At 34.3% G+C, this 12127-nt stretch overlaps 1 protein-coding gene across 4 annotated transcripts in view; it reads right to left on the bottom strand.

Annotated features, from left to right (window-relative positions):
- LOC106666214 (serine/threonine-protein phosphatase rdgC) overlaps positions 1-12127 on the bottom strand; it is a 227649-nt gene that overhangs the window by 33093 nt on the left and 182429 nt on the right. For all 4 annotated transcript variants that reach the window (XM_014393243.1, XM_014393245.1, XM_014393244.1 and 1 more), the window contains 2 exons: positions 11907-12074; positions 11231-11397 (listed from right to left, as the gene is read on the bottom strand). In XM_014393243.1, coding sequence (XP_014248729.1) covers positions 11231-11397; positions 11907-12074 — 335 coding nt within the window. The remainder of the gene's footprint in view (positions 1-11230; positions 11398-11906; positions 12075-12127) is intronic.

Genomic DNA, 12127 nt, shown 5'->3' with positions numbered 1-12127 from the left:
GATGATCCAATGATTGAATACATTCAAACACTTAACTGCTATATCGTCTAGGCGATTAGTTGTTGATCACAACTAGTAAAAATATTTAGCTTGATTTGTTAAATTAATATATATTTCCATGAGGTAAATTTAACAACAAACTGACTCTGTACCAAATTGCAAAAAATTTGGATAAAAGGTAAAGAAATTATTGAAGAAATATATTTGTACATTTGTATTAGTCTGTATGCTCTGCAGAGATAAACCGGACCTATTAGTGCCTGGTTTGAAGATTTTTTCTCTCCAACTTCAGAATAACTTGATTCTAGGTACTGTGCTACATCCACCTAGACGAACAATCACACTCTCCACACTCTCACTAATTCTTAAATACATTCTTTCTTTTTTACTTCCATTCACTCAAGTAGAGTAGTGAATATTCAATATGAACTCTTACGCTAATAAATACATTCAACCTCAAAACCCAGAAAAGGACAAAAACGAGATATCAGTCTTATAATTAATAGATAAAATAAAACTTGTTTATTCAAAAAATCGAAAAAATCGAAACAAAGACCACCGCCGAAGTTAGGTCAGGGGCTGTCATTAGCTAGACATTTTTCTCCCAAAGTTTTTAAACCTAGGAACACATTCATCCTTAAATACATTCTTCACTAAATGAGTACGATAAACTCAAATGACACACCACACTATCACTCTAAATGAACTATAAATAATAAATAACTATAAATTTGTAAAACTAAAAGTTTTTGGAGAAATCTGTTAATAACTATTTATTTAGAAATCGTGAGATGCGGTCTGGTGTGATGTACGAACCATTACCAACACATTTTTTCCCTTCGTCGGTTCCTTTCACCTCAAAGAAGCCGATGCCTTATACAAAAATGTCTTTTCTATACCGACTTCCTTCCCCACCCCTTCAAAATCCAACGTATATAAACACAAAATAACAAAATCTCACTGGCACTCTCTACACGACACGCAAGAATGGCACAATTACACAGAAGACAAACACTTTGAGTGAGTAGAAATACTTTGATTGAATATATAAAATATATTTTACATTGTATAAATTCACTTTTCCACATCCAAAATGTAATTGTAATATGTAAACAATGTTTGTAAATCTCAGGCCCTGAAGATGATCTCAATAAGGTCGAAACGTTAGCACGATAAAGAAAATGTTTTTCTGAAACCTACATCACACCCGACCGCATCTCACGATATCTGAATTACTATCGATTAACGGACACTAATCTCTACACATTGAAAACTACGTTAAATTTCCAGTAACATGTGATCAATACTAAACTTGTAAACCTTCGTGAAATAAGTGTTTTAGTAGAGAGAACATTAAAAAAAATTTTTATTTCAAAGTTGAAAAAATTACTATGGTGATTCTAAACCACTATTTCCAAACCTAGAGACCAGCGAATTTCGAAAAGCGTACTCCATTTAATATCCTTTTTAGTGGTATAATTGTTTTTAATTACTTTTTTAAAGATAAAAAAATTGATGAAGGAAAAGAAAACACCGTGGTTGAAGGATTGATAAGGTGAAACGATTAATAATAATAAAAAACTTAAGGAAATTTTGAATGAATTTATTAAACATTTTTAATTTTGATTCGAAATGCTCTCCACCCTCCGCAATGTATTTTCGACTCGCTGCCGTCGCTTTAAACCCGAAAAGCCCGTACATAAGATGTATATCAGTGTATTCTTCATTAGAAAACGTAGCCATAGTGTTAACAAGATATCACATAGAAAACTAAAAACGTTTTGAATCTTAAAAATCTGTTATTCCGGAGAATAATAATACAATAATTCTTTAATCAAAGTTCCAGTCGTGTTGGTAAATAAGTAAACACAATTACACAGAAGACAAACACTTTGAGTGAGTAGAAATACTTTGTTTGAATATAAAATATATTTTGCATTGTATAAATTCACTTATACATGTATTTGTTAAATTTAAACAATGTTTGTAAATCCCAGGCCCTGAAGATGATCTCAATAAAAGATCGAAACGTTGGCACGATAAAGAAAATGTTTTTCTAAAACCTACATCACACCAGACCGCATCTCACGATATCTGAATTACTATCGATTAACTACGGTCACTAATCTCTACACAAAAATAAGTAAACAGTTACATTATTTCCGTTTCGAATCCAGATTTTAAAAAAGTTTAATAAATTCATTCAAAATTTCCTTAAGTTTTTTTTAAATTTTCCACCTTACCAATCCGTCAGCCACGGTTTTTTCCATTCCTCCATCAATTTTTTCATTTTTAGAAAAGTAATTAAAAATGCAATTACACAACTAAATAGGATATTAAATGGAGTACATTTTCTCAAATTTGCAGGTCCCTAGGTTTGGAAATAGTACTTTAGAATCACTATAGTAAGTTTGTCAACATTGAACAAAAAATTATCTGTCAGAGTTCTGGCTACTAAAACGCTTTTTTCACGAAAGTTTGAAAGTTTAGTATTGATCACGTCTTATTGGAAATTTAACGGAGTTTTCAATGGTATTAACAGATTTGTTCAAAACCTTTTAGTTTTGGAGTTATCATTGTTTATTTGAAGCAAGGTCCTGAAATCTAAAAAAAAATCAGAAAAAGTGAAATAACTCCTAAACTCTTGTGACTCGGACAATAGTTAATTCGTACTTTTTGGTTCCTTTTTGAATGTAGAATCTACTGACCCGAGTAGCCAAACATGCTGAATACATTCACTCTCAATATACCCAGAAGAATTCACGAACAAAAATATCTACCAAGTTACGATTTTTTGGCGTCAAATTAACCCTTTTCTAACTTTAAATTAACTTTTCTATTAATTATTTAAAAATTATACAATCAATGATTAATAATAACTATTTTTTAATTATTTAAATATAAAGACAAATAATTTCTCTGTTTTTTTCTAAAAATATGAAATTTATATTTCAACAAATCTCGACTTATTAGAAGAACTACTAGTTTTTATATTCAATTTTATCTAACATTTAATTTTAACTGTCATTAGAGTTGTTTTTGTAGTTAGAGTAGTTGTAGTTTTCGAAAAGCTTAATTATTTCATATTTTTTAAAAATTTGCAAATATGTATACTGGAATTTTTCTTATATTTCATATCAACTTCTGAGCTTCTGACGCTTTAATGATTTCGATAAACCGTTAATTTAATGTAAAAAATGGTTAATTTGAAATTAATAAAACGTTAATTTGACGGAAAAAACTCTATATTGACAATTAAACAGCCCTGTATCAAAAAATTGAATATACTACCCAAATATGCTACCGTGCTCAAACACATTTGTAATGGCATTCAAACACGCTCTCTATAGAGAACCAAGGACCAAAATCAAGCAACCTTTTTCTAAGAATAGCTCGATTTCGGGGGGGGGGGTGGATTTCGATTGTCCGAGGCCTGAGGCTGCTATTGGTCAGGCCGGGAGTTTCGGACCACCGCCATTTTGCCAAGAAGCTGTATTTCAGTATATCTCTCTCCAGAGCACGTTTTACAGATAAAAACATTTTTGGATTAAATTCTCTTTTGGAAACAGTTTGTACAATAGTTATCCTTTATTTGCATAATTATTATCTAGATCCTTTGATTTATTCATCCGATACAAACATGTATGTTTTAATCGCACATTTACAGCAGACAGCTTTATAAAAATATAATTGTACAGTGGAAGAATCAAATTTGGTATTGTTTTGCTCATAGTCAAACTGTCAAAGTCAAGGATTTTTTAAGAACCACCAAAACAAACAGTGCGGTAAAAATATATTGCCTATCAAGATAAAAACCTGTCCGGCAAACAAATTTATGAAGAGTAGGTTGTATTTTAATAAGTCAACTCCCTCTCACTGTTTTTCCATTTATAAAACGGTAGGAGTCAGGTTTCAGGTTTGGACCGTTCAATAGTCGGAGCTGTTCTTCAGGCCGACCATCACTTACCGTCCACTTACGCCTTGAAAAGGAAATAGAACGCTCAATGACTTTCTAAAAGGACCGACCCCCGCAGAAAAATCACTACTTGGAATATTATGTCATTGATGACACCAACTGTAATTATAAACTATACGACTTTTTTAATGCATGCTGATAATCCATAATGTGTGGTGATTAGTGACCGTTAATCGATAATTATTCAGAAATCGTGAGATGCAGTCTGGTGTGATGTAGGTTTCAGAAAAACATTTTCTTTATCGTGCCAACGTTTCGATCTTTATTTATATAATCTTCAGGGCTCAAAGTGTTTGTTTTCTGCTTAATTGTGCTATTCTTGCGTGGCGTTTGAGAGTGCCCAACACGACACGCAATAATGGCACAATTACACAGAAGACAAACACTTTGAGCCCTGAAGATGATCTCAATAAAGGTCGAAACGTTGGCACGATAAAGAAAATGTTTTTCTGAAACCTACATCACACCAGACAGCATTTCATGATTCTGAATAATAATCCATAATGTTTTTTTACACACAAAAAAAGAAGGTATTATTTAAAAGAAAATTAGCAGTTGATTCATGAGCTTTCATGTGGTAAAGTTGTATTGGAACGTTCCTCATGTTGTACTTCTAACTTGATGGAGTGCAGGAGCTGCATTGATTCTCCCGGTTAATAAGGAGAGATGCCTGGGAATATTGTCGAGCCCGGACTCCATCAATTATTGCGCCTACCTATCATTGGGCCAATTTTGTCGAGAATAGATTTACTAGGTAGGTGTCTATGTCTGGGGGTTGGGTATAATTGGAATTTAGATTAAACCGTTGAGTGGTACACAGTTCGTTAAGTTGGTAATTTACAAAGTTCTTTTCAAGCACAGGCCCGTCCTCTGCGGGGAGGAAAATATCCTACCGTGAGCTTTTTAATCTGACAGTCGGGAGTTTGATATCCCCAATAAAATCCACCTTTTATGAAATCGTGACAATATCATATTCATTTCATGTTCAAATTGACTCAGTTATAGATATGGAAATGTGAAAATAGCATGGGGCTTCAAGATAAAACGGACTTTTTTTTCATTGCGGGCCGGTTATGTTGTTCATTGAAGAAATGTTTTATTACTTTTTGTTCTTAAAACACTGTGTTTACTCAAAATAGCATCAACTCAGAAATAATCCGGCTTTTGTTGACAAAAAATTATTTGAGAATTAGACACTTCGAACACAAAGAAACAACTTTATTTAATAAAGTGACGTAGGTTTCAGAAAAACATCTTCTTTATCGTGCCAACGTTTCGATCTTTATTGAGATCATCTTCAGGGCTCAAAGTGTTTGTCTCCTGTGAAATTGTGCCATTCTTGCGTGTTTTTCTGAAACCTACATCACACCAGACCGCATCTCACGATTTCCGAATAATTAGCAATTAACGGTCGCTAATCACCACACACTTTATTTAATTTTTTGCTTGTTTCTTTTTAGCTAAAATAGTTTATGATTGAGTATAAAAAAACCGAATTAAACATCGCAAATATATCATCACCGTTTTAAAATTAAAATGAAAAAATGTCTTTCTTATAAATAAATGAAGGATTGTACTGTAAGGATCGTTTAACTGGTTGTGGCTGATTGACGGACATGGCCTGAAGTTTTGAGAATGCTAAAAGATTGATTTGTCCAAACCTCTGTGAACATTGAACAAAAACAATTTCAACTTCATAAAAAACTTACCACCTAGTTTTTTCACGAAAAAATGGCAAACTTTGGAAATGCATAATGCATATTTTCTCATTCTTTTAAGTCACAGACCTGCGCTGGGTCTCATGTTTTAGACAATTTTACGCTGAACAAAATGGTTCTTTTAAATGTTTCCCTATCTTCAGTCATTCATCAGTAAATTTAAATATTCCGGAACATGTTAATTTTTGCACTTTTTGCGAAAACATCAAATTGAGTTGTGGAGCCAGGAAACCGTCCTAGAGCGACGCACTGTAGGAATCGATACTAAATTTTAATACGTTTTCAATTGGTCCCACTTTGCCCCATTTCTGAACTGTTTTCCAGTTATTCGCCAGTTTTAGGCAAAAACCGTGGTTTTTGTTTGAGCTCATGGAAAAAACCTCTCTCTCTCTCTCTCTCTCTCTCTCTCTCACACACACACACAACAACACCGGTGAAATTCGCATCCCAAAAGTTCAACGTAAGAATTATCGCTTCCCTGTTTAGTGTTTTGAAAAAGTCCTCAGGACAAAAGTTGTAGAGAATAAAGTTTGCGAAAACATGACGGTTCAAAATTATATGTATTATTTGGAGATCGTGAGATGCGGTCTGGTGTGATGTAGGTTAATAAAAACATTTTCTTTGTCGTGCAATGTTTCGATTTTTAGTGAGATCATCTTCAAGGCCTGGGATTTATAAATATTGTTTAAATTATACAAATACGTGTAGGATGTGAAAAAGTAAATTTATACAATGATAGAAATTTTACATTCAATCAAAATATTTTTACTGACCCAAATTGTTTGTTTTCTGTGTAGATGTGTCAAGATAGTGTGTCGTGTTGAAAGTGCTCGTGAGATATTGATGTTTTATGTTTATGTACGTTGGATTATGAAGGGGTGGAGAAGGGATAGAAAAACATTTTTATATGAGTATATATCTCACGATCCCCAAATGATCATTAACCAACGGTCACTAAACACCACACATTATATGCATTAATTAAGGTTTTTAGTTGAGATAAAAAAGTCAGTGTCACGAGCAGGATTCGAACCCACGACCTTCGGCTAGATACGCCGCTGCTCTCCCACCTGAGCTATCGTGACCTCGATCCACTCGGACACTAACTTCCCATCTCAACCCCACCTTTTGAATTTTCCCTCCTTTTTGCCATTTTTCNTTAAAGAACATTGCTTTAAAGTAACTAGTTTCTTTTTTTTTGTTTAATACCAAAATCCTGCATTATTTTCCGGACAACCCAATATTTGATTCTCGGCGACAAACGGCGACTATCTACGACTAGCCGAAGGTCGTGGGTTCGAATCCTGCTCGTGACACTGACTTTTTTATCTCAACTAAAAACCTTAATTAATTGAAAGATTTAATTGGTCAAGCGGACCTCGAAACCTAGTGAATTATGTGCATTGTTTCAAATCGGGAGAGAGAATTATCGGTTTTTCCATGAGTAAAAAACTCGTTTTTTGCCCAAAAATCGCGAATAACTCAAAAACAGTTGAGAAATTGGTCAAAGTGGAAGGTGACCAACTGAAAGCTTATTAAAATTTCCTATCGATACATGTAATGGGCTGCTCTCGGATGATTTTCTGAGTTCATATCTCAATTTCAATTTTTCCTTCTAAAAGCGAAAAAATTAAGATGTTCCTGAATTTTTGAATTTACTGATGAATGTCTGAAGCTAGGAAGAAATTTAAAAAGCCATCTTCTTCAGTGAAAAATTAAGAAATGAGACCTATCGCAGGTCTGTAACTTAAAAGACTGACAAAATATCCATTTCTAAATTTGTTAATTTCTTTGAGCAAAAACCATGCGGCCGGTTTTGTCAGTCAGTTTTTTTTACTTAATTTTTATGCATTAATGCTTTATTTAGGCCACTTCTTTATTAACGTTATTGTTCATATATCATACACTTGAAGGCAAGTTTTGTAAAACTAACCGATAAAACATTTGGAACCTATTTGCTGGAATGTTAAGTTTGAGCTTTATTGATGATCGTTTACTGTCAGCACAAGATCATATAATGCTACTTTCTCTTTGAAATACGCAGGAAAGCAGAGAAAGACTTGCCGATGATTTAGCAAGTTTGTTCAAGAATTATCGTGCGAGAGATATGTAGCCTAGATGATTAATGCTAGCTGTGTAATAGCCAAGTAATATTTTCATGATCAGAAACTTGGATAATCTACCGTATAATGTGAATGTCTAACTTTTCGCTTTTAAATACGTGATCCAATTCTTCAAATCAAACTATTTGATTACATTTCACATCTTCAAATACATCAAATTTATTTATTTTGGACATATTATTTATTATGTGATGAAAAAAAAAGTGCTCTGAATAATTATAAAAATTAATAGGTTATGGGAAAAGAGAAACCTTTTTCTTCTGAGAAACGTTTTGTGGAATTAGAAAAAAATCCGTTTGATAAAACGAGAAGGCCAATTCTATCAATAATATTTCCAGTATCAAGGTGTTCAAGCGATAAGAGCAACATTTTTTCAATAACAACCCCTAGACCTGAAATTTCGACGGTGATGCAGCTCTCGGGCAGAGACGTGCTTTTTCCTCCACCATGTACGTTCCAGACCGACTTCACCCTTTTATCCTCTATTACTATCAATTTGAAATTGACAAACGAGCAAATATTCTGGAAGCTGACGGGTTTTAATGAATTTATTGACGCGCCGTAGTCGTAAAGTCATTTTTTGTAATTACCCGGGATTGATAAAAAATAATATCTAGTTCGAAGAAAAACGTTGTTCTACGCTATTTTTTTTTTTAAATTTCAATCGTACTTCAAATTTTCAACAAGTATAAATGGTAAAACAAGGAGCATACTGTATAAAATAATACACACAACGAAGTGTAAGGATTGAACGGCGACCATGAGTGCGCTTGGCCACTACGGTGACTATAAAATCGCAACGTTTTTTTTTTTTGGCAAGTCGCCGAGGTATTAGAATAAATAGAAGAATAATTTCCGTCGAGGACCTCACTGCATCCATGCCAACATAAATCTTCTATCTTCTGTAGGTAAGCTATATGGTGGGTAACCATGGTACTCCATATTCCGATGGTAGCCGATCTAACATCATCAATCTCGCTAATAAATACAGCTACTCAACATACTGAACTATTAAATTCACTAATTTCGTGGTCCGCTTGACCAATTCATATATTACAATTAATTAAGGTTTTTAGTTGAGATAAAAAAGTCAATGGCACGAGCGGGATTCGAACCCACGATCTTCGGCTAGATACGCTGCTGCTCTACCACATGAGCTATCGTGTCTTTGATCCACTCGGACACTAACTTCCCATCTCAACAAATTCAAAAGGTAGGGTTGAGATGGGAAGTTAGTGTCCGAGTGGATCGAGGTCACGATAGCTCAAGTGGTAGAGCAGCGGCGTATCTAGCCGAAGATCGTGGGTTCGAATCCCGCACGTGCCATTGACTTTTTTGTCTCAACTAAAAACCTTAATTAATTGTAATACTAAACTATTTACAATTAAAACATATAGGGTGGCCACTCACACCAAACACACCTAACTTATACTATACTTATTCATATAGAATTCTAGTTAATAAATATATTCATCAGTACTTGTAACATAATATCGGCGTACGAGCAGATTATATTATTACGTCATACATATTCACCGCTTGTAAATTTGTTCTGAAGTTGGTACTTCCGATAGTCACCGCTATGCACTAAAATTGTCCTTTGATCCGAGGGTAGGCCACGCCGTTCTCTATAAATTTGTAATCCCTCGCATTCTACTAATTGTGGCATCGTTTTTGTTGACCTCCCACTGAGTAATCCTTTCTTTTTTCTTCCTTTTCCCCCACGGGCCACGGTTTGACTGTATTTTTTATACTTTTTAGTTTTCCGGTCAGGCTAGTGGAGCAGCTTTGCAGACTAGCCCTGGGCCGTGTGGGGTTGCGGCGTTTCCGTTCACATAACCTTTGTGTTGCATTAAAAAAAAGTTATCGGGTAAACAAAACCATATTTTCTACCTACGTTTGAAAAATACTCTGAGCGTGACTTAGACTCAGCAAAGGGTGTAAAGCAAATAATTGTTTTAGCATATTTCTTCACACATCTGCAATCAACATATATGAAGTACTTAATGGTGATATTTTTCTGATCCTGAAAAATTGGTATGATCATTCCACTCCCACATCCCGGCAAATGTCCCATTTCACCTTTAAATGAACGTCACAGGATAATAAAATTCCTAACTAAACATAACATTTTAATGTCTAATCAATTTGGTTTTAGGTCAAATCATTTCAACATGTAGCTTGCCCGACACCCTTAATTTTGACATAAACAAACACTACAATGGTACTGGTTGTCACTGCAAAGGTTTTTATCTCAAACACAGATGTCTCATAACATTTTATGCCAAAGTAGTAGGACTTCAGTCACCCTAAAGGACCATTGGAGCCGGGCGTTCCCCAGAGCGACGTGCCGTGCCCTACACTATTTAACAACTTTATTAATAACAATATTGAACTAATACTTTCAATAGAAAATTTTTTCATTCATTCAGCAAGTATAAAATTAGGATATATAGCAGCAAAACTGAAGCTATAGTGTTTTCATAGGATCATAGTAGACTATGTGAGGGTTGCTAACGAGGCCATCACATCATCATCCGAGAAGCTCTTGAGTGTGAATAATCGATAAGTGGCCTACAGAAAGTTTAAACTAGAAGAAGGATCATTCTAACCCGATTGAGAATAGGCCATACACGGATGATACATGGAAACCTACTTTCGACCCGCGTATGCTTCTGGCAAGTCGTGAAAGGTTGCTTGATATGCCCTACCCAATGAGTAAGAATGCCAAAATTTTTGGAGGAAACAGGGGTATTTTTGTGTATGTATTCAATTTGTTTTGCAGTTAATTTTATTATATATAACAAGTTTGGTCATATATGAATTTTCTGTTAACTGTTTTGTGAGAATGTATTTACAAGCGTGAATTTGTGTGTGTAGTGCAGAGAGTCGATGGCGAAATATCAATTTGCCGAATCGACCTTCATTTAAACTAGTTAAGGAATGTGTAAAGAGTTATGGAGGAATTACGAGTACTCCATTATCCTTCTTGATTAAATGGTATAAAAATAAGAAAGAAGGTATTTAAAAATGAGCAAGAGGTGAGTGTGTTTTGCTTAAAAGTGCGTAGCAGGCTGAAATGACCTGGTCGATAAACCTTGGAGCGACACTTCGACGGTGGTACGGATAAAACAGAGGTGCAAGTGTATATATGTGCAGAATTGAGCTTATGTAAATAAATCAATAAAAAAATAAAAAGCTCAACATGGCCGAAATATCTTGAAGCTAATTTATTAGAGATGAGAAAATATTAATGCTGAATATTTTTTCGCAAAGTAAATTTTTTCTATTGATTTTTTTTACAACTGTTGTTAAGACAATACAGTCGATTAAATTGATTGATATTTCTCAAACTGCTTTTAAAACATTGTTATTTCATCGTGGCGTCATTAGGTCGAAATTTATCTGCAAACCTTGTATTCATAACGTGGTCCTCGTGGTTGCCCCGATTGAGATAAATGCCGTCCGGGAAAACGAGCATGCATGTCAAAAGCAGTAGAAAGACTTCCATGCCCTTCCGGCCCCGGTCGACGAAGTCACCGTTGAAAATGTAGGGGTTTTCTGCCGAAGGAAGACCGTTCTGGAAATGAAAGAACAGAAAGACTAGAGCGGCTAAAAAGATCGAAGTAAAACAATTGTAATTATTAACAAACAAAAGAAGTTGGAAGAGGGTATTTAAAAATATAGGGAGACTTCAAAATTAAAAATTAAATTGCTGTGCTAATTTCTATCTGGAATTCCAGGCGTGGCGGGCTTATTTAAATTAATTATCTTGGGTTTTTGTGCCATTCAAACTATTCAGTTTTTTCTTGTAAGTGTAAGAAATTTAAGTTGCCAATTTAAAATATTTTCTAAAGAGGAAAAACGCTAAAGTATAATTATATAAAAGGGATATACCAGCAAATCACGACGAATTTTTCTCGAAATTCATGTTGAATTAATATTGTAAAGCTTTTCAGTAATTATACCAACACCATTAAATTTTCCAATCTAACTAATGAAAATTTATGAAAAAATCTTTCAACTTCATTATTATAAAACTAGACATATAAGATTTTTTTATTTTAGATTTTTTTTACATAAAATTACCTTATAGAAAATAACAAGGAGATCGTCTAACTTGCCGTGCAAGTCTCCGCAGATGGTGACCTGTTTCGAAATCCCCGTGGTGACCTGGTTCAGATTTGGCATCTTTTTCAAGTGCTGCGCCGCCTGCTTGAGGATCCCGGCGACGTACTTAGCGTGAAGTCTGTGTTGCTGTTAAAAATGAAAATTAGAACAATTTTTCTCCTTGTCTAATAGCCGGGAAA

The sequence above is a fragment of the Cimex lectularius genome, unplaced genomic scaffold (assembly GCF_000648675.2).
Source record: "Cimex lectularius strain Harlan isolate CLEC.00 unplaced genomic scaffold, Clec_2.1 scaffold5, whole genome shotgun sequence".
Taxonomy (NCBI): Eukaryota; Metazoa; Arthropoda; class Insecta; order Hemiptera; family Cimicidae; genus Cimex; species Cimex lectularius.
Note: the sequence above shows the minus strand (reverse complement) of the source record. Positions and strands in the feature narration are given on the sequence as shown.